Raw genomic sequence first — 27,073 nt, 5'->3', positions numbered from 1 at the left:
TGGAGCTTTTGGTGACTTGCTGGCATGGCTGTATTCTATCGCATTCCAGAAAAGAGGTGCATTCCAGAAGAGGTGAATATTCAAAGAGGTGAATTCCAGAAAACTCATGTGCACATACTACTCTGGCTGTCCCCAGGAAGCAAAATCAGACCCGACGATATTGATCAAGTCATATCTGTGGAAATACCATGTCCGGATTCGGAACTTCAACTCCGCAAACTGGTGAAATGCAACATGATCAATGGACCATGCGGCCCTTTCAACAGAAACAGTCCATGTATGAAGGACAGATCCTGCTCAAAAATGTTCCCGAAGGATTTTATGGAAGTGACGGAACAAGGGCAAGATAGCTATCCCAAGTACCGCAGGCGCACCCCAGAGGATGGAGGGAATGTAATCGCAATCACAAAGATTGTAAATGGACAGCGTATCGAGCACATTACAGACAATCGGTGGGTTGTACCTCACAACCCTTGGCATTTAAAACAAATGAAGTGCCACACAAACGTTGAAATTTGTACTTCAGTCAAAACTGTGAAATATGTGCTGAAGTATGTAAACAAGGGAAGTGACCAAGCGATCTTCACTATTGAAGGTGGACAAAATAATGATGAAATACAACAATATCAAGAAGCCAGGTTCGTGGTTGCCATGGAAGCTGCTCACCGAATCTTGGGCTTCCTGATGCATGAACACTATCCACCAGTGATTCAGCTGGCTATCCACCTGGAGAATGGCCAGTGGGTGTACCTTGACAATAGCAATGCTGATGCCTGCGTCAGAGCGGGACCACCAAAGACAACTCTGACAGAATTCACCATTTGCCGTACGGATGAGTTCGCGAAAACACTCACTTATCACGAAGTTCCAGAGTATCACACGTGGGATTCTTGCAACAAAAAGTGGAATCGACGCAAGAGGGGAACTCCAGAACCACAATTCCCTGGTGTATTCAGAAGTCCTGCTATCGGTCGAGTTTACACGGTCAATCCAGAACAATCAGAGTGCTATTTTTTACGCATGCTGCTTCACCAGGAACATGGTCCGACATCGTTTGAAGATCTCAGGAGTCATGAAGGTGTAATCCTACCAACTTTTCGAGAGGCATGTTTGGCGAAGGGACTTGCAGAGGATGACAACCATCTACATAATGCCTTGCGAGAGGCAACTATTGGACAGAGCCCGCAAAGTCTTCAGAAATTATTCATTGTCATGTTGATTTTTTGTGAACCAAGTAAACCACTCATACTCTGGAATGATCATAAAACAGCGTTAGCAGAGGATTTTTTTCCATCACCACAACGTTCATGTTGACGACAATCACGCAGGGGCAATGTACAATCTTTGCTTGATGGAAATAGAAGACCACATCCTCACACAAGGAGGTCAAACTCTGGATAATGACAACCTTCCTGTCATTGACCGTACAACGGCCGCAAACCACGCACAGGAGCCGTACGCGAATTTCGACGTATGTGAACAAAACCAGTACATCAACAACCACGAGCATCAGCTGCCGGCAAATCAGAGAGAAATATCTGCACTATTTCTCAACAAAGTAAACACACAGCGCTGCAGTCTCACCTTTGTTGATGCTCCTGGAGGGACAGGTAAAACGTTCCTCTTGAATTTAATTCTCGCAAAGATCAGATCGAATGGCCATATCGCTATTGCTACAGTATCGAGTGGCATAGCCGCAACTTTACTAACAGGGGGACGTACTCTACATTCCGCCTTCAAAGTACCCCTGAATGCTCACAAACAACATACACCATCCTGCTCAATGAAAAAAGGGACAGCAATCGCTAGAGTGATGAACGAGGCCAAAGCAATTATTGTGAACGAGGCTCCAATGACACACAGGGCCATGTGTGAAGCGATCAATAGGACCCTACAGGATATTTGTTGAAATTAAAAACCATTTGGTGGCATCCTGGTAATGTTCTGTGGAGACCTCCGCCAAATACTACCCGTTGTGAAGCAAGGAACACGTGCAAACATAGTCGACGCGACGCTGAAGCGATCGCCGTTATTGTGCAACGTAACAACGTACCGACTGCACGACAACATACGAGCACAGCTTACAAACGACCCCACCGCTGAAAATTATGCCGACCTCCTCACGAACATTGGAGACGGTAACTACCCTGTTGAAAATAAACCGGACACCATCACTTTACCAGAAGGGATCCACCAGCACGAAACTCCATCCAAATCAATCGAGGAAATCGAAGTCCGATTAACAGGACGTGCTCCAAACGACAACAACTGGTTGTTAGAACGAGCGATACTCGCACCTTTCAATGAAACAGTGGATGCTGTCAACTCTACCGTCATTGACCGCTTCCCAGGAGAAGTCAAGATATATCATGCAATCAACACTACACTCACTCCGGAGGAAGCGATGCACTTTCCCGTTGAATTTCTGAATTCCATTGATATATCAGGGATACCACCACACAAACTTAAGCTGAAAGTGGGTTATTGTTCTATTGTTCTACGTTAATTGGATCCACCAAATATCATGAATGGCACCCGCTGTACAGTCCACCGAATGAGGCCAAATGTGATTGAAGTAATCCTGATTAATGGACCGGCAGCAGGAAAACATGCATTAATTCCAAGGATACCACTTATACCATCCGACAGTGACCTGCCATTCCAGTTCAGTAGATTACAATTTCCCTTCCGACCTTGCTTTGCCATGACAATAAACAAAGCACAGGGACAGACGTTCAGCATAATCGGACTCGATCTGCGTTCGCCTGTTTTCTCACACGGAATGTTGTATGTTGAGGCATCAAGAGTTGGATCAAGATCAAAGCTGCACGTCCATGCCCCAGACAAGAAAATGAGGAACGTTGTTTTTAAAAATGTGCTGCAGTGGACGACCGAAGAGACCCGTTCGTAACAAAATTGACTCCACAGAAACTGTGAGTAACCGACATATGCTTTCATTTATGAATTACCCGTCGAAGACAGGTATTTTGCTTGTGTACATATAAATATATATATATATATATATATATATATATATATATATATATATATATATATATATACATATATACATATATACATAAATCGACATATACATTTGTATTTATAGAATAAATATATTTTTTTGTATATATAAATATATATTCATCACCTCTCAATGGTCTCTGTGGGAGGAGTCTTATAACATATTTATATGTAGATATATATATTTTTTATAAATACATATTTATAGATTTTTATTTAAAGTATATGTATGTATGTATATATATGTGTATATATATATATATATATATATATACATAAATATATATATATAAATAAGTATATATATATATATATATATATATATATATATATATATATATATATATAGTACATGCAGTGAAGACACTTCAAACCATCATTGTACATTTTCATTAATTGTAAGGACATTGGTCGGTAATGAAGAAATCAACATGATATGTAGGATTTGAACTTGGGGCCACAGCAAGATGAGCTAAATGCTCAGATGGGAATGTCAAAAAAGTGAACACAATTATTATCATTATTATCATCATCGTCGTCTGTAATTTTGAACATTTATCATCAAGGGTATGTTTACTTTTATTGCTTATCATAAAATGCCCATTGCAGGTGTGAGCCATGAGACATTTTGGTGAAGTATTAGTCTTGTAAAGCAAATTAAAGATCTCTGCTTGGCACCTTTAAACACGATCATTCAAGAGTCTCTCTCCTCCCTTACCCTCATATTGTCACTCCTGGCCACAAGAGCAAAGCTGCCGAGCCTGGTGCAGCGACAGTGAACAACATGGCGATCCCTGTAGATGAATGTACAGCCACCATCTTCACCAAAAGCATGTGAAGAATTCCTAGAAAAGGAAGAGGTTTGTTGGAACAAATTGGGGAAGGGGATGGGAGGTTGGGATGAGAAAGGAAATACAGAAAAGCATCAAAGCAAGGTCAATGGTAAGCCCCTCAATGGTACATAACAAGGGCTGGTGTATCACTTCGTTGAGAAAAACATCAGTGTGTAAAATATGTGGTAGGTGAAATGGTTAGACTCACATTGTAGGGGCATCAGGCATTGTACAGTGGGCATCTGTTCCCTGTGAGGACAGAGGACGTAACGTGATCCATGGTAAAATTTATTAAAACATGATAAACTGGCAGCATTAAACCACAAGGCCATTATTGTGAGAATATTTTAAAAATCAACAGCTGAGCCTCCTTGCCAAGGCTACGAGGCCCAAGTACGATTTCAAACAGGTTCCAGTGAAGGCTTGGCCTTGACGAAGAACTATGCTTTCAATAATTATGCTGCTAGATACAATACCCAAGTTGTGTAGATGCTGGTCTGGAATCTCAGGGGTTGTTAGTTCAAATCTGCTTAAAGCGGTAGTTTAAAGGAATGGTTCAAAATTTCTGGAATTCTCAAGAGAATTGTCACATTGCTATTGGATTGTTGATAAAACCTCTAGGTTTGTGGCCTCTGCCAAGTTCCACTAATTGATCTTCAAACCCATGTCTGGTTCTTACAGAACCCCCGTCTCCATTGCTGACAGACTCCAGCACCATTCAGCCACTCAACCCTTCTTTCATGGTGGGAGATTTGACATGGGTATTAGAGTGGATTTGCACAACCAACGTGCAGCCAATGTGTGATGTGAACAGAGTTAGGGAGGGGACAGGAAGTGGAGTTTGGAAAATCCCCTCAAACAAGCAAGGCCTCACAGGTGGGAAATATGCTGGGGGATGAGGGGGGGGCACAACGAAGGGTTCTGTTCTCCGTATCTGAGGCAACAGCTTGGCCTAGCAGTTCTACAAGTCACGAGGAATTGAGAAAGAGACACGGGACAAAAATTGCAGTAAAAGGTTCGGCATGGACCAGACAAGGAGTCTAGTAGCAGTAGGCCAAGCCAGGCTGACAGCTTCCAGAGTGCGATACATTGAGGGGTCACTCCTCATGCATACCACTGGGATGAATGCAAGATGGGAAGCCTCCACCTTCTTTGCATACCCTCTTTAAATCCCCAAAGGAAGTAATCAGGATGGCTGAGATCAAGAGATCTGGGAGCCAATTCATGTCTCCAAATCTGGAGATCAGCTTTCCAGGAAAATGTTGTCGCAACAGTTCCATGCATAGCCTTGCGGTGTGGCATGTAGCCCTGCCTTGTTGTTTCACACTTCTGTTTAATACTTTTCTTGATGTTGCATCACAAACTTGGAAATGTGTTCTGAATTATCTTTGTGCGGAAATGGTGGAACATCTACGGAAGAAATACTGCTCAACCATAAATGCTAGTTATTCACGTGTCTAATGTGTCATCGCTGATGATCAATTGATTTTTTTTTTTAATCTCCAGTTCGTCTGATACAACATGAAAAGAAAAAAAAAACAATTAGTTGCCATTATCATGTTATTATTTCACCCTGAAATTTGTCCCATCTTTTTGCCACACCTTGTACATATACATATATACACATGAAATCGTGAGTATTGCTCCACAGAAGTACATGGAACAAACACAGGACTTACATTGCCAATGTGTGAAAGCTCTATTTTGATGAGTGGTTGCTGTGGACTTGGATTAGCTCCGATTAGCATCACTTGGGATTGCCACGTACTGTCATTCCTGAAAGCATGGAGAAAAAAAATGGTCATGGAGAAAACTTACCCACTCACAGCAAAGTTACGGTTTGATACTTCAAACAGCGAGTTCAGCACTATTGTTACTGGATCACATAATGTAACATAACACAACATTCACAATGAAAATCTGTGCACAGAGTCCGTGAAAATCCCAGTAGTTCTATTACCCACAATGTGCCATCTTGCTTAGGTGGGTCAAGCCCCTGTACAAATGATTGCACCAAGTTGTCTCGCTGTCACAATAAATGGAACTTTTAATGAAGGAAAAGTGATAAAACAAGTGTGCTTTTGGAAAAAAAAATTTTTAACTCCAACTGCAAACCTAAGTTCCCATTCCATATGGGAATATTCCCTTCCTGTATCCTCACTACTAAAAGAGAGAATCATGTTAGACATTACTCGTCCAGGAAAGGCCATGTCCCCAAGCCCTCCCTTCTCCTACCGATCCTTTCCCCTTTCCCAAACTGCACTCTCCAATGTGTGGACTTCTCCAGTTCTCTCCCACTGGGGGTGAGAAGGTCTTTATCAATCTTGACACCACTTCCGCAACTGCCCATGATGGCATTGGCACTGCAATGCTCAAGAACTGTGCTTCAGGCCAATCCTCTCATCTTTTTTTGTGGAGAACGTCAAGCAAGGCTCATGGAGGAGCTCAAGTATAGAACAGAAGAGCAAGAACACAGAGGAAAGTGGGGAAGCACACCAACAGCAGGGTGGATGGCCACAACAAAGGGATACTTGAGAGGAAGAATCGGTATAGGGAAGAGTGAGACAGAGGGGGTAGGGGAAGGGGGACACAGGGGTTGAGTAAGTTGGATACACAATCGAGCACGGGGCTGATATAAAAGGAAAGGAAAAGTGGTGATGGCAGAGCAATGGAACAAATCTTCAGAAAAGTGGGTGGAGGGAGATGGGGGGATGAGAGAAGGAACAAACGAGTTGAGCTGACTCTGAACCTGGAATTTTGGAGATACCTCAGAAGTGGGTAACTGGTAGAGCACATGCATCCAAGAGCACATGGAGGACAGGAGGTGGGTAGATCACAGAAAGGGTAGAAGATATCAGATCAGAAAGGAGGTGGTAGAAGACAATAGAGGTCATCAACCTGTGTTGTTGCTTCTTTTAACCCAACAATGGATGGATAAACTAAATGTCAAATGAGAGCTCAGGCCCATCTCTGGACATCTCCCAAATCTACAAACCTGCCTGGCATGCAGACTGATTTTCCAAGGTGTCTGCTCGTGGTAGGCATGTGCTCCCCCCTCCAATCCATTTTGAATTATCAGATTTTTCTCACCACGTTTCTCTTGTGAGGATTCTGTCTCAAGATCTCCTTCTTGAGGTTTGGGGCCCATAAGACAGCATTTTAGTAGCAACCTGGTTCTTATCTATATCAATGACCCCTCTACCTTCCTGGAATGTCTCCTGTACCATTATGCAGATGACTCCACCCTGTGCAAAACTACTCCACACCTTTGAGAGGCAGGTTGCTGCAACTTCCGGTGATCTGGAAAAAAAAGTCATTGGTCAGATACCTGAAACAGGTCTTTTATTGCAGAAAAATTCCATGCTCTTGCTCTGTCCCTCCACAATGATCGACTTTATAAACCCACGCATGCTCCCTTTCCATTCTACTTCTCTCGCAACCCCTGGAAGAGGTGCAGTCCCTAGAGTTTCTCGGTATTGCAATCTGTTACATACAATCGGTCTTGGGAAAGCCACTTTGCCAAACTGGCTTCAACAGCAAGCCAATGCCTCAGTATTCTTCAAAGAGCTCGTCTATTTTGAACTGCTCAGTACTCGTGACGACTTATAAGGCCTTCACCTGAAGTATCATGGAGTACAGGCCATAACCTAAGCTGGTGGAGCCGATTCACATCTTGCTCTCCTGGAGGCGATCAAATCCTTTGAGGCTCTCTGTGCCATTGGAATATCTCAGCAAGAAGCTTAGTCCCAATGTCTGCTATTCACTCACTACAGACTGATTGATGAAACTGATTCTCATAGTCTGCTTGTTGCTCACCAAAGGCGGGTTGGTGGTCTTGGAGTCTTTTACCTGCTGGATTCTGATCTTGTTCCTGCTGCACCTTCACCTTTTCACCGAGCACTAACCCTCCAGGTGGCACATGTTCTACCAGAAGTCTTTTCCCTGTTACTCTCCCCAAATTTAAACTCAATGCTCACCTACTTTATTTTATACCCCTATTTGCTCTCCTCGAGCATTGTCTTCCTGAGTACATTATCTTGAGCTCTTCCTGATAAGATTTCAGGTCTGCCATCTACCATACCTCATTATCTCTTTTATTTCCATTACTGAGCTTCGCGACACCCACCGAGACCCTGGTCTCACGCTTGTCCTTAAACTCCTTTCCTTGTGATGTGGTGTATCCATTTGTTGTCATCGAACTGCTTTTAATTCGCCTTACTCTGTATCAGTTGTTCCATAACTCCGTCGTTCTGCTCTTCCATGAACCTTGACACCTGTACTAAAATATTGAAAACAAAATAAAAATAAGAAATGACAGCTGCAGTTACATCATCTCGAACACGAGTCCAACTGGTTCAACATTCTCTGTTCAAGCTCGTTTGGGACATTCTACCAGATGTGGACCCAGTTGAGTCACTCTCCTATAATATGAACCCAGAGTCCACATTTCTTCCTCACTTCTACTTCTAAACAGACACATGACCAGTAGACATAAGGTTTATTCTGGTAATGTTTTTTTTAACCATGTGACAAGGTACACTTCGGTACTTTTATATATTTTTTTGTTTTCATGAAAATAATTAGCTCCTAAACATACATTAGAAACAAGCTACACAAATTGTAAAGGAACCAACATATCTCATTGGGTGAGGGAGTACAAGAGGGTAGTAAAGTGGACCATACACGGGAACATATTGTAATCAGTATGCTGGACCACCAGACACCACCCGAGTATCATTCTTGTATCGGTCGATCTATGTCAAAGTAATGTATCAACTACTCTGATTAGATATTGACATACCCTTCGTACGATATACATGAAGACTCGGGGTATCTCAAAGCATGAACGAAGGGTTAATGATGTCTCTAGGAAAGAATCTATACCACCGTGACGATGTGTGAAATGGTGGTTGCACATCATTATGTCGGTGAGTGCATGGGAGTGGTTGTTGGACGACGACAACATTATAAAACAAATTTTCACATCGCCATTAAATACATCCTTTTAAATTGAACAAAAGATTGTTGCTCTTGATGGACCATGTGTACGGCGGCACCAAGCAGAAGCATCAGCAAAACTCAAATCCGTTCCCTTTGTATTCCCAAGGGAGTGGATCCATTTGCACACCATTAGCCACAGTTGTTGCAAATAAGACAAAGGATGCCAAAGGAAGTCGTTGAGTAATCATTCGGTGTAGGAGGCATGGTAAAATCCTCGAGTACTCTGCTGTCACTCGACCGATATAATGTGTTTGTGTTTCATGGCAGTTCAGTCTGAGATCCTCAGAGTATGGAGGAAGATGCTCAGTTGGACAAGTACCTTTCCTTCAGACGTAACATGTGGACAGAGTGCATCTCATGGAGTGTCTGAAGGTTCATTCATGGTTCGTTTGAAGGATCAAGCATGCATGATTTGAGGTCACACAGCAATGCAAAAGATCATGTCGCTGGGCAGTGCAAAAAAGACACAAACTTTCAACCGTGCATGACATCATGATGGACGTTGCCAGAACAACAAAATTATGTTCCTTTGTGCTGTGTGGAGCTTCATGGAGTGGTGAAGAGGTTTGTGAAGCATATTGTCAGAAGGAACCAGAGGAGTTATATATTTACAGGGAATCAGACAAAAAAGACCACACCCCCTTATAAAATTTTCACCTTTTGTTGCCTTAGAGCCTGGAATTAAATTGCACGAAATCAGACTTCTTCTTCATCTTTTTTTTTTCTCTCCTCTCTTTCCTCTCTTTCCTCTCTCTCCTCTCCCGATCTCTCTCTTCCACCCTCCTCACTCTCCCCCCTCTCCTAAGTAACCCCATTAGCGAAGCCGCCGGTGGTATTTGCTCGTTAGATATATCCATATATACTGTTCAGGGAGTTATTATTAAGAATCAAAATACTCAAAATCAATATGTACATTCAACCAACATCTCTCAAATCAACGTCACTGTGTATCACTTTATCCGTTAACCTTGTTTGATGCACACAGATTTGGTTCTTCCTTTATTTTGCTTTCCATATCCCCTCAATCATTGTACACAGATCTGTCTTGATAACGTATGCACCTGAGTTCTCAAATGAACGTGTGGCCATATCGGTGTGCGTGCGTCTCTGGGTGTGTATCGTCCTTTGCTGTTGTTCAGACATTACCTCGGTGCTGCAAGCAAAGCGTGAAGGTTTCTGAACAGAGCAATCCACACCACAGGCACGGTGGAGGTATCTGTCAGGGAGACAAGTGAGTAACATTCATTTATTCATTTGTTTGCTGACATTGATGTCAGTCCTCAAGGAGCTTGCACATCGTTCACATGAAGGACACAAACATTTCTAAACACCAGGGAACAGATGATGGACAAAGACACAGCAGAGGGGATTTGAACCTGGGATTCCAGCATCATGAGCTAAACGTTCATGTGGGAACAATAAACATGCCATCCCATAAGGCTAAACTTATTGGATGATGCCTTTTGAATATGGAGCCACAAACTGTTGATTGTTTTTCCATATTTCATTTTGATGAATGCAGCGCTGCTTATAGGCCTCATTGAGTACACATCCCCAGTTGTCCTGAGAAGGCGCTGGTGGGAACTCTCTCTAAACCTCTGCAGTCCCTGTGGGGAAGCATTGCCTGTGATTGTGCCTGGCAGGGCATTTCATGATTTCGATCCAGCTATAATGAAGGAGCGGCGGTACACATTCAAATCAGGATGGTGTGTGACTTGAAGTGTAACTGGAGGTAGTGTAGTCCCAGCGTGATGCTTCTCTTGTAATTTTGATGCAACAGGTCATATGATCTGGGGATTAAATATTGGAGCAGGAAGTTGAGTTGCTGCAGTGAACGCTGCAGTCATGGATAGCCATGGCGAGAGGGAGCGGACGTTAAATTTCGGTTGAGGATGAGATAATTAAACAAGCCAACATACAGTGCCTTCAGAAAGTGTTCACACCCCTCGACTGTTTCACATTTTTGTTGTTGCATCCTGAATATAAAATGGATTAAATTCAAATTTTTTGTCACCGATCTACACAAAATACCCCATAATGCCAAAGTGAAACCATGAAATTTATATCAATCAATGAAAAGCTGAAATGTCTTGCGTCAATAAGTATTCAACTCCCTTTACTATGACACTCCAAATTGAGCTCAGCTGCATCCAATTTACTTTGATCAACCTTGAGACATCTCTACAACTTCTTTGGAGTCCACCTGTGGCCAATTCAATTGATTGAACATGATTTAGAAAGAAACACACCTTTCTACATAGGGTTCCACTGTTCACAGTGCATGTCAGAGCAGAAACTCCACCATGAAGTTCAAGGAGCTGTCCGTAGAACTCTGAGATAGAATTGTGAGGAGGCATAGATTTGTGGAAAGGTAGAAAACAATTTCTAGAGTGTTGAAAGTTCCCAAGAACACAGTGAGCTCCATCATTAGGAAACTGAAATAATATGAAACAACCCAGACTCTTCCTCGAGCTGGCGTCCGACCAAACTGAGCAAATTGGCAAGAAGGACGTTGGTCAGGGAGGTGACCGAGAACCCAATGACCACTCTGACAGAACGACAGAGTTCCTTGGCTGAGATGGGAGAACCTGCCGGAAGTAGAACAGTGTCTACAGAACTTCACAAATCTCGGCTTTATGGGAGAGTCACCAGACGGAAGCCACTCCTGAGAAAAAGTCACATGACAGCATGCCTGGAGTTTGTCAAAAGGCATGTGAAACACTCTGAGAGCATGAGGCAAAAGATTCTGCAGTCTGATGAGATGGAAATTGAACTCTTTGGCCTGAATGTAAAGCACTACGTCTGGCAGAAACTGAGCACAGCTCATCACCCATCTAACATCATCCCAACCGTGAAGCATGGTGGTGGCAGCATCATACTAGGAGGATGATTTTTAGCGGCAGAGACTGGGAGACTTGTAAGGATAGAGGGAACAACGAATGAAGCCAAACACAGACAAATCCTTGAGGAGAACCTGCTTCAGAGTGCAAAAGACCTTAGACTGCGGTGAAGATTTATGTTCCAACAGGACAATGACCTCAAGCATCCAGCCAAAGCAACACTGGAATGGCTTCAGAACAACAATGTGAAAGTCCTCGAGCGGCCCAACCAAAGCCAAGACGTGAATCCCATTGAGAATCTGTGGAAGGACTTGAAGATTGCTGTTCACCGAAACTCCCCATCCAACTTGACAGATCTTGAGAAAATCTGTAAGGAAGAATGGGAGAAAATCCCCAAATCCAGATGTGAAAAACTGATACACACATACCCACGGACACTCGGAAGATGTAATCACTGCCAAAGGCACTTCTATAAAAGTAATGACTCAGGAGGTTGAATACTTATTGACGCAAGACATTTCAGCTTTAACTTTTTCATTGATTTGTAAAAATTAGTGAAACGTGTGTTCACTAACTTTGTCATTGTGGGATATTTTGTGCAGATCGGTGACAAAATTTTTCAATTTAATCCATTTTAAATTCAGGCTGAAACACAACAAAATGTGAAAAAAACGAGGGGTGTGAATACTTCCTGAACACACTGTATGTTGTTTCGGATGGGTTAAACAAGGCGAGCAGTGAGGATTCCATCACACTCCTGACTTGAGCCTTGTCAATGGTGGAAAGGTTTAAATATGCTGGAAGTGAGGATCTTGTTGGAGAGTGCTGTGCGTCTGCACTTGTCTTGCAGACATAATGTTGACCAAGTCCTGAAAGCCATTATGTAAAATTTCGGTTGTAATGCGTAAAACAGAAATATCCCAATTCTGTTCATCCCATGTCACGTGTTTTGCATAAATCATGTTGTACTCGTCATCCCAGTAAGGGCCATGTAAAGGTTGTTGTTGTTCATCTTTCGGCTGCTCTCCTTAGGGGTCGCCACAGCGGATCATCCGTTATGATCCGCATACTGATTTTGGCACAGGTTTTACGCCGGATGCCCTTCCTGACGCAATCCTGGTCGCCTCTTACGACACAGGGATAAGGATTGGGTTTCGCCATGATTCCGGGCTGCCCTACACCCTCTCATAGCGCAGCCCGGCGCAGAGCTCCCCTCCTCAAGCGATCCTCCAACCCAAGCCTCCGAGTAGCCGGATTACAGGCGCACTCCACTACGCCCGGTAAGGGCCATGTAAAGGTATACACCCTGAATTCTGTGATACCATAAAGGCCTTGGTCAAATGTCTGCATTCTTACACCTCAAGGTCTCAACCCCGGTCTCGATGCCACGGTGAGAGACAGGGCCGAGTGGTTTATTGATAATTTCCAAATGGTTGCCTTGACCATCAGGACAAGTAATCTGGTACCTTGTTTCCACAAGTACGTTGACACTCTGTCTGCACCATGCTGACAAATGCTCCACTTACAGTTGTACATCGGGAGAGAGGCCGAGACGCCACACATCAGCACTCCAGGCCTGGCTGGTCAAACACACTTGAAACCACACTCGAATGAAGTCAACACGAGCATGGTTCCACCTCCAGTTTTTACTTAAATTCTTTATTTAATTGGGACAGCGGTTGCGTGCGTCTTGGCCTTGTCCATGTGAGTGCATCTTGGCATGGATACATCATGGGCCATCTCATAGAAGCCAATCCATCAGTCTAATTCAACAGGGAACTCAATAATTACATGCGTTTGCTATTACGGACACCAATGACGTCACAGTCAAAAGGCTTTACGTATGTTTTTGCACTCTTCATATTGTTAGGGTTGTGGGGGTTAGATGGAAGAATTTCATCGGGAGTTTAGCATTGTGTGGAGTTGCTTGGTCTGTGGATGAGTAGAAAGCATCTTGATGGAACCAAGTTTGGGAATCTGTGAGCTTAAGTACTACGTGTCACCACACAAGGGGTGGTGCGGTATTGATAAGTCTCGGGAGTAGCGTCCCTGAAACCACAACAAACAGGAGAAGCCCCATCTTCCCAGGTTTGGGGGTGAGCAGGCAATGCCCCAGAGGCGGAGGAGATATAGAGACACAGGGGAGAGCACACACGGGAGAGGCTGGTGCATTGCACGTGTGGATTGTGGAAGGCTTCCGTCTGGTTAGGACGGGAGTTCGGCAGAGCACACACACGAGGTCGGTGTGAGGACTGTCCGAGGCAGGTGGCACCCTTGGAAAGAAAGGCTGGCACATTTTGAGCCTTCATGTGAAAAGCTGCTTGCGGATTGCCTGGCGTACGTCCGCCCGGCTACGAGTGACGGCGCCATTTTGCACACGTTTGCACGTGATGGTGAAAGCGCTCTCCATTCCGGGTTCGACAGCAATCAGCTCTGACCCAAGCCGAGTACAAGTCGTCTTTAAAAGGAGGGTTTTTCTTTTTGTTTTGTCTCCCCATTGTACGTATTTGAGTCTGTGCGTGCGAGGTCTTGACAGTCGGATTTATCTATTTATTATTAATATCATTTCCTTTTACATTATCGTCTTGTAAATAGTTGTGCATGTGCAATAAGTGTGTTTATTTTGAAGAAACCGTTTTCGTGTAATTGTCGTGGGTTTGCGGATAAACCCCCTGCGTAGCCATTCCATTATCCGTAATCCTCCTTCCGTCCGCCATTGCCCTCCGCCATGCCCTTCGAGCGCGTGTTGAAATCTCCATCGATCAACGTGTCCACCTCCTCATAAGGTACCACTCGACCGTCTGGGGGCTGTCGGTGTTTACCGCCTGGCTCCAACAAATTTCGGTCGGGGGGGGGGGGTTAACCTGGGCCTGCACCCCCACAACAATATAATACCCCACTAAGTGCATAAAATAAATATTTGATGACGTTCATGGCTCCCAATCAGGATACACAAGACGGTACGAGGAGGAGAGGGGGGACACTGCCACCCTTTATGTGCCTTTCCAAAGTTTCCCTGGAAGCCATTTAGAAGCCAATCGTAAATTCAATAAAGTGCAAACATATTTGCCAAAATGTTCAGAACAAATCTCTTGACAAGCCCTTTAAAACATATGGTTGAGACAGAAATATTGTAAGGAATCTTCAGAGAAAGCCTCCATTTTGTCCTGCTGATAAAGCCGTTGAGGCGCAACGTATCCGACAATGGCATCGACGTGCACTTGTGAAAGAAAAAACAAGCCTCGTGACCACTTCCACCATCAGCTGGTGGTCCAAGGTAATGTCCTTTGGAGATCTTTCCTTTATCATCAGGTGTGGCCGTGCGAGTGCTACAGTATTGACCGGCAGAGAGCGCTGTGGGTTTTGGTAAAACAGCGTTGACTTGCATAGCTTATCTCGTGCGGAGAATAATAACCACGGAATTGGATGAGTACATGTGTGTTGTCCTGATAATTCATATTGCATCGGCTACACATTAGCCAAGCCGGGCAAGAGCAAAATTTCGAAAATTAAATAATTCAATGATTTATTGTTTATTGGACACAACAATAATATAATAGACACGAAACAGGCATAGTCCATAGACTTTCCATTCGGCGCAAGGTCTAATTGCCTCGTTTTAATTAATTACGCGCACTGAATCCGTTGTTTCACTCACGGTCATGAAACACCACAACTTATATAAGCTTAGATGGCAAGTGACCCGCATTGCATGGGTTTGACTCGATTCAGTTTCATCAAAATTCATATTGGATACCATCAATTAAAAAAAAACCCCAATGTTTCACTTCCATTCGAATCACACCCTTTCCCCTCCCAACCCCAACCCCAAAGTCTCAATCTCCCGCTCCTAACTCTATCCCATCATTGGTCTCACACCCCCTCCGAACCCCAACTCTCTGTCCTCCCCTCACCATTCCCCTCCTTTTAAGGCTCTTAAAAGTGAAAGGGCATTCTTACACTGATCATTACCTCTGACACAGAAGGTGGATGGAGGTTACGTTTTCCCCCTTTTGTCTGTCTGTGAGCAAGATATCTCAAAAGGCTGTGTACCAATTAAGACGAAATTTGGTGGACAGGTTGGGCGTGCGACAAGGAAGAAACGATTCAATTTTGGTGAAGATCAGAATCCGGGTACGAGAATTATTCAATTTCTTAAGTGATTGTTCACCATTGAGAGATGGGGCCAAAAATGAGAGATAACATTATATCTCAAAAAGTTAATGACGGATTATGACAAAAATGGGTGGATGAGTTTCTTCGGTGACAAGAAAAAGCAGATTCGATTTTTGGTTCGGGTCCGGATTCAGTTCGTGCCTACCAGTGGATACAGAATGTAAGCTGTTCAGCCTGGCGGAGGTAAGTGCTCTACCAAGTACCGTCCGTTCCAGTTACATATTTACTATCGTGTCACCGCAATCACCAAGTTTGAAGTTTTATTACTTGGAACCTCCTGATCATTACACATCATCAAATGATGCGCTTGAAAAGCGTTTTTATGACGATTGGTAAAATTAAATTAAATAATGAAATTAAAAAAACGCTTCTCGTCGCCCCCAACTTACCACGTACGATTACGTTCGAGTTCGAGTTCGGTAATGCGGTTTATTCACGGTTAATGTTTGCAATTTTTTACTCCAGAAACTTTTGTAAACTTTTTGTTCAAGTTTCTGCTCACAACTCGGTGATGATTTCAGTAATACGCACACTTATTCCCGAAAAACAATTTTATTAATTTGTTTTATGTTCCGAGGGATCAGACGTTGCGTGGTATGCAACCCTTCAACCTGCAAAATGTAATTCTCATCGATTCATCAATATAAACCTCTGTGATGGCCTAACGTAGTACTCGACATAACGCCGTAATGACGTCATAGACGTAACGCCGTCTTACTAAACCAGTCATCCTGACGCTGAGCTTCTGGCATTCAGCACACCGCTTACGGACTTCAGACAGTCAGATAGAGTCAGGTATATGGGTTAAGGAGTTCAACTGCCGAACAGTGAAGCTGGAGGACTGGTTGAGTGCTGGACGCTGGGATGACGTTACGGCCGTAGAGGTGGGATGACGTGCACGTCCATGGAGGCCTTGCCGAGCACTAGACGTAACGTCGTGATGATGTACCAGCGGAAAGAGCGTGACAGACAGGAGGATGGACGGAGAAATCCAGCAACTTTAACATCTCGATGATCTCCACGTGTTGTCAAAATGAAAGCCCCTTTAGTTAGCTGCTTGGACTGCTGGATACAGACTTCATTGGTCAAGGCTTTTAGTTTCCATAAGGACTTTGAAAAGTCAAATCTTCGTTTTCAATCAAGAAAAAGGCCAAAAACAAACAAAACACATTCCCTGTTCGTGTTTCTATCTTAATCCCTGGCACACAATGCAGGGAACACAGGTTCAAATCCCATCCACCATTTATGTATGTCCATTATCTACTATTGTCCTCACAATGAATGTAAAAGTACACCGCCGTCTGCAGATGTCTTTGCCCGATTTATGACATATGCACAAGCTTCTCCATGAGCCTCCGTTTAATATCATCATCCTCATCAGTATCAATATCATCATCATCAACCTCATCACTTTATCAGCCTATTTAGCACTGCCAAAGCAGTTCCTGGATTAGGGTTACACTGGGTGGTTTGCCATTGCCTTCTCATCAGTCAGGGCAGGAATTTAGAATTTGTTCAGAATGCCCGTGATAAATCGCCTGCGAAGGGCATCGTGGGATGTTCAGCGTCCACCAGCTAATGCCGGCAGACGGAACCCCCCAGTTTAACATCCATCCGAGGGACGGCCCACACATTGATGGATCTCCAATATCGGAAACACCGGGATGACAGTTTATAGCTGGGTCAGGATTCAAACCAAAACCAAAACTTTGAGCTTGACAGCTCAGATTGGAGAGTGTATACCTCCAGACTATCCTGTCAATCATTATTGCTGTAAGACGACTGCAAATAAATGATTTTTAAAAGGCCAACCATAACCCAAACCCTAACCCTAACCAATGGATGTCAGATTGTCCATTAATCGTATTCAATGGCTACATATCCTCCCAACGTATGTAGACAAACACATACACCACAATGATGTAGCAGTGTGTCCACATCCATCAGAATGACTGTAAAAAAGGATTCCAAATGCTTTTTATTAAGCGTACAATGTTTAATGGCACTCTAAATGCTGGCTAACTAAATGCTGTGCCAAAGATTTACAGCCTAGCCGGGCAGCCAACTCACCCTGTGGAATTGAGCGGAACGTGTCTCTGTGTACGAGCGCCCGGTCTACAGAGACCTGTGCCCAACGAGGCACACCGGGCTGTCCGTGTACGGACAAAACGGTGTCAGACAGCGTGTAAGACCTGTCCACCGTCCACAGCGCCAGCACTGAGGGCAAGCCAGACAGAAGACCTTTAAAAATGGTGGGACGACTGAAGAATAATACGAAGGGCTTAAATTAACGGTTCCTTGGACAAATATCACAAATGTTGATATGAGAAGCACTCCACGGCAGTGTGCACAAACTCTTTGGGGAATTGAGAAGCCCTTAACGGAAAATGAAAAGGATGATGTGATAACCCGTTGCCAAAACAACCGGGAGACCCTGTCAAAACATTTTCCCATTTTCATTTGGACAAAGTCGAGCAAAGTGAGTTAACAGCGAGTGCCACACAATGTTGTACATCAATTCTCATCAAACCAAAGTGGAACTAACCACTGTGGACATGTGTCCAATTACCTATATTATCCCTCAGAAAGTAGAAATGGCGGCGGGGCTCGAGGCGATCGAACGCCGTGGAAAGGAAACTCTGCAGGCTTTGTAAGAACTCCAGAGCAGTCGAGGAGGTCTGCAGGGGCGAAAAAGGTAAACGAATGATCGTTGATGAAACACGTTCGTTCATTTATTTCCCACTGGATGTGAAGCAATGAAAACCGGGCTTTGCCGAGCCATCGCTTTGGAAATTGTCATTTTTCAATGGATGGATGACAATCTCACCAAACCGAACAATAACCCTTTCGAGAAGATTGGTCAACGAACGGTATATAGTATACATGTTCACGTCGATGAAGGTGTAAATTGAAGGGGCACTCGTAAACCCTGGGAGTTAAACTAGAAGTTAAAACTGATCGATTTACAACTTTGTTTTTCGCTGAACGAAGTTTATACTCCACGTTCGATACCGATGAAAAACAATCCTCCTCCGTTCCAATCGACTGGCGGGTACGAGGACAGGGCGTACCCTTCTCGGCACACCTTCGGCGGGCAATATGCTGCGGAATTTTTTTGGAAACGCACTTTAGAATCTTCATTTTTGAAGAAATTTTATTGATCCTACTATATCACACTACAAGTCAGAATTTTGAGAAGATTCCATGATACAATAGTATGAAGAAGATAAACTAAGATGATTTGTAATATCGGCTACCAGCAAAGGTGGCGCCATACGATACACATTTAAATAGAGAGAATTGGGGTCTCCCCCTCCACCGTGAAGCCCCCACCCTGTAGGGTTGAAAATGGTTTCTTGCACCTCCGTTTGCCAAGAGGATTCCAATGGTATGCAATGTGATGGGGTTACTACTGGTGGGGCTGATTCTATTGATGGACAGACAGACAGAAAATACCAATGCTTGTGAAATATAAATATATATATATATATATATATTTATATATATATATATATATATATATATATATATATATATATATATATATATATATATATATATATATTCGCACACGTGGGTGTTGGCTGTGGGCGGTTGTGTAATCCTCGGTAGGCAGCATGTAGGTCGACGTGACGGTTAATAGACCGTGTGCCCAAAAACGTGCTTCGAGAATTTCCCGGATGGCTCGGCCGAGTGCAGAGACTTTCACTGCAGTGTTTCCCATGTGAAGGTGTGATGTACATTGTGACAATGTGCCGCTACCAGTGAAAGCTCGGCTCTGCGTGCTTCAGCTTGCTAGTACCGCATTAACCATGTCACGAGTCACTTGAAAGTCTGGCCTACATAGTTGGCCTCACAGTCTCGACAGGGGATTTCATCGATGACATTCATCTTGTCGAATCCATTCACCCTGTCTTTGGGTCTCGACAGGTGCACGCAGAGTGTTGTCCGAGGTTTGTGTGCGACCCTTATTCCAAATGGTTGCAGCAAACCGTTGGCAATCTCCGAAGTATTGCCGATGCATGGTAATACTACTGTTTTGACCGGTTCCTCGGGTCGCGATGTGGGTGCCCTCCTCCGGCGGCAAGACCGAATGAATGTTGCCGGATAGTCAGTGTTCTGCAGTAAGCAGGTGACATGTTCAATTTCGGTCCGTCATGTGTGTTGCTCACTGCAGTGCGATTTGGCCTGGTCAAACAGGGTTCGTGCACAAGACCGTTTGTGTGTAGTCGGGTGACCAGTGTTGTTATTGAGAACTGGTTCTGTATGCATGTGTTTGCGGTACACCTGTGTGCTCAAGCACCGGTCTGTTGCGCATGTGATGCCCACATCCAGAAAAGCAATGAAGCCGGATTGTTCGAGTTCATGGTTAAACTGAATGGCACGTGTGATGCTGTTGATGTGGGTTTGGAACCTGTCAAAGCTGTCTCTTTTGATGATGGTGAATGTGTCATCCACATCGCGGAGCCAAAGTTTGGGTCTGTTCTCACCCTGTAATGCCTGTTTCTCAAAATGTTGCATTTCTGGCACTGTGATCAAGCGTGGTATGCGAGATCCCATGTGTGTGCCTTGGTGTTGGGGGTAAATTTGACCTCCAAAGCAGAAGTATGTGAATGTGAGGCACAAGTCCAACAGTGAAAGTAGCTGTGTTGGACTGAGTCGGCTGTTGGTCTGCCAGGTATTTGTCTGTGGTGACGGTGGCCTCTCGGGTTCTCCTTGCTCGGGTCAATAGGGATACAGGTAAATAGGGCTGTGCCATCAAAAGATACCATGATCTCATCATCTGCAACATGGACATCTTTGATAGGTGAGAGTAACTCCTCAGCGTTGCGGACTGTGTAAGGTGAATCAGACACCAAATGCTTTCGAGGCAACGAAAGAGCCCTTTCGCGAGTTTGTAGGTGGGGGCACCTCATAGTGATACAATGAGTCAGAGTGGTGTTCCATCTTTGTAACTCATGTGTGGGCTTCCGCCGCTTCTGCTTCGGAGGTCAAATTTACCCCCCAACACCAAGGCACACCCATGGAATCTCCAATATCAGGCTTGATCACAGAGCGAGAAATGCAACATTTTGAGTAACAGGCATTACAGGGTGAGAACATACCCAAACTTTGGCTCCACGATGTGGATGACACATTCACCATCATCAAAAGAGACAGCTTTGACAGGTTCCAAACCCAATCAACAGCATCACACGTGCCATACAGTTTACACATGAACTCGAACAATCCGGCTTCATTGCTTTTCTGGATGTGAGCGTCACATGCGTAACAGACCGGTGCTTGAGCACCCAGGTGTACCGCAAACCCTCGCATACAGAACCAGGTGCTCAATTACAACAGTGGTCACGTGACTACGCATAAACTGTCTTGTGCACGAACCTTGTTTGACCGGGCCAAATCGCACTGCATTGAGCAACGCACATGACAGACTGCAATTGAACATGTCACCCGCTTACTGCAGAGCAATGACTATCCAGCAACATTCATTCAGTGTTGCCATCGGAGGAGGGCACCCACATTGTGACCCGAGGAACTGGTTTAAACGGTAGTATTACCGTGCATCGGCAATACTTCGGAAATTGCCAATGGTTTGCTGCAACCATTCGGAACCCTGGTCGCACAAAAACCTCAGACAACACTCCGCATGCAGCTGTCTAGACACCAAAACAGGGTGAATAGATTCGACAAAGGAACGTCATCGATGAATTCCCCTGTCGAGACTGTGATGCCAACTATGTCGGCCAGACTTGCACCAGTAAGCTGTAGCACATGGAGATGAGCTTTCGCTGGTAGCGGCACATTGTCACAATCTACATCACACCTTCGCGTGGGAAACATGGCAGTGAAAACCTTGGCACTCGGCCGTACCAGCCGGGAAATTCTCAAAGCATGGTCTTCGAGCACACGGTCGATTAACCGTCACGTCGACCTGCATACTGCCTAGCGAGGACTATGCAATCACCCACCCCCCACCCGTGGGTGTGAAGACCAAACCCAATGCATAAACCCGGATCAGACACATGACACCGAACCTGTTTCCTAAACATCCAATCCGGAAGCAAATCCACCCTCCAATCCCACTCTCTTTATTAAATCCTTCCCAAACCTCATGTTGATTGGTCCCCGTCGCAGCCCAATCGTGACATACCTACAGTTAATGTCTCTGCACATGCGGTGTGATCAAAATTTTCACCTCTGAGGGCAGAAGATGGTGGACTTCTGAAACATCAGGGTTTTAATAAAGAATTTATTGTTCTTTTCGGCTCAGTGTGCTTTTACTCTCCATACAAATAGAATATATAACAATATCACTATATATATATATATATATATATATATATATATATATATATATATATATATATATATATATATATTCAATAAAGATGCTTCAGACTGTAAGTAGATTGCGATGGTTAAGACATCACACATTATAGAGCAGTTGTAGTTGTACTCACATCGGGTAGCTTGTCCCATTGTCTTACAAAGCGCTCATCCAACAGGTTGCTGAACGTTTGCAGAATGCTCTGCAAAATGAAACATTCTCATGTACTGACAATTCATGTGACTGCAGAGTCGCCGCATCCTTCAATCTCATGTGGCGTTTCCTCTCCTCCATGAGAAGTTATTTAGTTACTTTTTTTTTCTTTTTTACAAATTCCTCAGAACATCGGCTTTTCAGTCATAAATCAAGGATCAGATCAGATCATGATCTATGATGCATACAGAGCGTCAGTACTACCGAAGAGGTTTCTCTGGATCTTGGGTTCCAATCCAGGATGGGTCGCCACTCTGACACAGGAAGTCAGGGCAGGAATTTGGAATTTGTGCAAGGTGCCAGCGGTAGCTCACCTCCTCTTCATGAGGGACACCATGGGATCTTTAACGTCTACAACTAATGTTGGCAGACAGGACGCTCAATTTAACATCCATCCGAAGCACGGGACCCACATTGATGAATCACCCTGCCTGTGAAACAGCTGAGTCGGGATTCAAACCTAAGCTAGACAGCTTAGAGGCGAAAGTGCCTTCCTCGAGGCAATCCTGTCAGCCAAAGGCAAGGATCACGGATTGCTTTTCTTTCGGACAATCTACCACCGTGTCACCTGTATATCGGGGATTGATGGAGCTGTATCCCTCTTCCCAAGTGAGTAGGTCACAAACTCCAGGATGTCAAGGCAGGCTGAAAGGTCTCCTGGGTATCGTGCTGGTCCGGCAGAGATTCTGGCCAGGTCGTGAGCCAGTGTTGAAGTTACTCCATCGGCCAAGACACCATGCTGCCCAGTAGCCTATCCGAGTGGTGAAACACGAATGATTATGGGCATGTGTATTCAAAATGGATATAGACAAAGGGCATACAAGGAATCTTAGACAACGGGAGATCATTTGGCCCATCATGCTTGTACTTCATCCACACCCCATTGATTAAATAGATTTGCTTATCTTCCAATTATTAATCCTGTTTTTACACATATAAATCAAAAATCAACCTTAACGTCCACATCATTAGAATAGCTGAGGCAGGAAATTTGGCAAGGATACCGGCACGCATTGATCAACTCTGTTCAATGTATCGTGCGACAGTTAAAATCCACAATTGAGATGTTGAAGGGACACCTGCTTTAAATCACAAATTAAGAGAGTGCATGTGGTGCTAGCGCTCGAGCAGAGTGGCAGTTTTTTTTAGTTGAGATTCCTACTGTTGGTTATCAAACCCCGACTCGACGGCTCGACAGCAACCTCGTCACAAATCAAATGAAAGACCAAACAAACACTGCATTGGAATCATCAGAAAGGAACTCGAATAAGCAAAGAGCAAAGATAAAGTCATCAGGAGGAACATTGATAGGAGTCAGGTTTCAACTGCTATAAATATGAGCTATCCAGCTGCCGAGCTGCAATAAACTGAGCTATCCAGCTGCCCCAATTAATAAATATGTCAAAACAAAGGATGGCATTCTGCTTGGTTTGCCAAGCTCGCTGTTTGAAGCATACAAGACCACCTTCATTCCTGGATTTCCGACTTCCTCTGCCAACGCCGTCAACACGTTGCCATCAATGGAAACCTCCCCTCCCCCATTGGAGGCTGGAGTTCCCCAAGGAGGCGTTTTGGGCCCAGTCTTGTTCCTCATCTACATAAAGCTCTCCCTTCCTTTGTGCAGATGACTCCACATCATCTCATAAAATACCCTCAACCCACTTCTTGGCAAACAGCAGCTGTCACTCTCTTTACCAATGTGGAATTGATTAAATGTCGGTCTGATCAATCAAACATGTCTCACAATCGTGGCAAATATCACTCACCGTAGTATCACCAGGGAAATATCATACTCGCTTTGGGACAGTAAAAAAGACAGAGAAAAGCACCAATCTTTTTCACAGCCATGATGGGGAAAGGTTCAGTGTTTTGAACTTCTGGGCCTCACCATCAGCCGTGACCTCTCCTGGGCTAAACAGACAGCGAGGCTGACCTCCAAAGGCAGCAGCAGACTGGGTAGTATCCTCTGTCGATCCGTCATTCCTTGACAAGAAGTTATCATGGCCAACAATGCCTTTGACTGTCGTTCACTGGACTTCCGGTTCTGGGTATGGAGCGACGGCAGGGTCTTTCAGGACTCTGTTGACGATCTCAAAGTTAAGTTTCCGGTCGTTATATGTCCCGTTTTAACTGTTTATTTTCTCACCCACATGTTTCTGAGTTACAATTTCGGTTTTACTTCAAAAATCGTGCTATTTTGTGGGTTTTCGTCGACCTCGTCTTATCGAGTTCCTTGAGGCCTACCCATCCTTCACCTCTTGGTGTACGATCATTTTTCGTTGTATTCTCTCCATATTACCTTCAATTCATATTTTCCCCACTTTCCCAATGTCCCCCATCCCTCACAGTCTAAACACTGTTTCTTGTCTTAAATCCAAAACAAAAAAAGAAAACAAACAAACAAAAAACGACCTTTCTCCTTGCACACCCACGAGACCCGATCCTTCTTCATCCTCATCATCTTCTTCTTCTTCCTTCTTCGGCACACCATCTTTATTCCACTTGAGCTGACCCACTCTCACCATTACCTTCACGATTTCTTCCGACAACCTTCCATTCCCGAATCTTACCTATTCTTCAAAAATTAATAATCTTCCTTGTATCCTTTCGATCGAAACGCCTCCTGAAACCACGTGTCTCTGCACTTCCTGATACTTTTCATCGACCCAGCAGCTTCACTCTGCGTTTACAGTTCCAAATTCACCACACACCTCCACGATTTTACTTCAACCTTCCCCTTTCCGAATGTTACGCAATCCTTATTTAAAATAAATAAATAAACGAACTTTTGACTATACACCTCCCAGAACCATGTGATCTGTTTACACCCCCTGTGTTCACCGATCCAAATTCACCATTCACCTCACGATTTTTTCGACCACCTTTCCATTACCGAATCTGATGAAAACTCTCTCAAACAATAATAATAATAATAATAATAATAATCACGATCTCTTGTAATGCTTCATCTTCCTCTTTCACACGTGTGGTCCTCTTTACTGTATCATAATGAACGACTCTTCTTCGACTTCAACAGACTGCTCTCAATTCGACCTTTCCTTCATACCTTGCCTAAAAAATCCAACTGTTACAGTGTTTCTTCTCTCCATTCTCTTAATTCACCTTTATTGCATCAATCAAGAAACGTGTCCAATCACATCTCTGACATAAAACTTAAAAAAAAAAACCCAGTTTGCTATGAATGTTCACATTCTCTCAACCATTCTATTCTTCCAACTTCAGTGCCAACTCACCCCTCTCACCCCTCCCTCTCAAAACAACCATCACACTCTTCTCCCTCCAAACCTCCCTCACACCTCTCTCACAAACTCCCCCCTCACTTTTCTCCCTCAACTCTCCCCCCTCACCCTTCTCCCACCATTCACTCCCTCACTTCCCCTTCTCAAAGTTTCCCACCTCCTCTCATCCACAAAGCTGCCTCCTTCCCCTGCCCACTCACCTCCATCTCATCACTCCACCTCCTCAAATCCTCAACTGCCTTCTGCCCCATCTCTTGCTCCCCATCCCCCAGCACCACAGAGCCTTTTCTCCTCCTCATCCGCCCCTCCCCGAGCTATTCTGCAATCCCCCACACTCTTTCAACAATTCTCATTACCCACCCCCCCATCCTCCCTTGTCCTACCCTCCCCCTCCCCTCCCATCCCCTGCACCCAAAGCCTCCTCCCCTCCCTCTTCATTAAAAGTGTGGACCTCAAATATCCGGGGCCTTCGCTCAAACCTTTCAGATCTTTCCATACAGGTTGCCACTGACAAACCAGACATAATCTGCCGAACAGAAACTTTCCTCCCTCAAGACATCTCTGACTCCTCAGTAAGTATCTCCGTGGTTACTCCCTGCTCTGGTATGACAGACTTGAGCATTGTCCTGGTGGAGGAGTTGCTCTCTTCATCAAAGACTATATACCTCACTCTCCATGCACTGCCCTCACCCCCCACACCCCCAGAAATACCTCTGGCTATGGCTTCCCCTCCATTCCCACCTCATGTTTATATCTGTACTGTACCATCCAACTAACAGTGATGACTCCATCTGCACCTCACTATCCGAAAATATGGACCAACTTCTGTCTTCTCATCCAAACTCTCTCTTCCTCATATGTGGTGACTTCAATTGTCATCATGCCAGTTGGCTGGGTGTGGGTACCTCTCTCAACTGTCATGGCACTTCAGAAAAAGCTTTCTACGACTCATTGGGACTGACTCAATCAGTCAATTTCCCGACCCGGATCTCAACCAATGATAATCTATCTCTTCTGGATCTGATTTTGACAAATTTCCCTGAAAATATCTGCTGTTCTTCCTCTGCACCAATCGGTTCTTCTGACCATGTCCGGGTCAAAGTGGATATCACTCCGGCTGCTATCAGAGAACCACCTCAGTGCCGTCGAATCTGGCATTTCACTCAAACCGACTGGCAGGGTCTCCAAGCATCCATCAAACTTCTAGACTGGTATCCCATCGCTACTTTCTCCAACATCAACTCATCCTGGGAATTCTTTCAAAGAAACTTGTTCTCCCTCATGCACAGATTTATCCCCTCTCATCTTCAGTTGTCCTACCCTTCCTCCTGCCCATGATTCACTGAAGCGCGTGGCAAGGCAGTTATCCTGAAACAACTTGCCTTTGCCTCATGGATA

The 27,073-nt window shown here is 44.4% G+C and overlaps 1 protein-coding gene and 1 long non-coding RNA gene across 5 annotated transcripts in view; one reads left to right on the top strand and one right to left on the bottom strand.

Moving 5' to 3' along the window:
- The window catches only part of LOC147025652 (adhesion G protein-coupled receptor B1-like), a 182,989-nt gene that overhangs the window by 68,133 nt on the left and 87,783 nt on the right, over positions 1-27,073 (bottom strand). For all 4 annotated transcript variants that reach the window (XM_085886856.1, XM_085886858.1, XM_085886857.1 and 1 more), the window contains 8 exons: positions 22,984-23,166; positions 22,336-22,404; positions 18,444-18,552; positions 17,945-18,091; positions 10,005-10,074; positions 5,537-5,633; positions 4,066-4,106; positions 3,743-3,869 (listed from right to left, as the gene is read on the bottom strand). In XM_085886856.1, coding sequence (XP_085742982.1) covers positions 3,743-3,869; positions 4,066-4,106; positions 5,537-5,633; positions 10,005-10,074; positions 17,945-18,091; positions 18,444-18,552; positions 22,336-22,404; positions 22,984-23,166 — 843 coding nt within the window. The remainder of the gene's footprint in view (positions 1-3,742; positions 3,870-4,065; positions 4,107-5,536; positions 5,634-10,004; positions 10,075-17,944; positions 18,092-18,443; positions 18,553-22,335; positions 22,405-22,983; positions 23,167-27,073) is intronic.
- On the top strand, positions 2,637-5,544 carry LOC147025653 (uncharacterized). Its single transcript, XR_015059623.1, has 3 exons — positions 2,637-2,933; positions 3,770-3,884; positions 4,539-5,544. It is a non-coding gene; the product is annotated as an uncharacterized LOC147025653 (long non-coding RNA).

Source organism: Eptatretus burgeri, chromosome 6 (assembly GCF_056783735.1).
Source record: "Eptatretus burgeri isolate ZD-2024b chromosome 6, Ebu_testis_v1, whole genome shotgun sequence".
In the NCBI taxonomy this organism is placed as follows: domain Eukaryota; kingdom Metazoa; phylum Chordata; class Myxini; order Myxiniformes; family Myxinidae; genus Eptatretus; species Eptatretus burgeri.
Note: the sequence above shows the minus strand (reverse complement) of the source record. Positions and strands in the feature narration are given on the sequence as shown.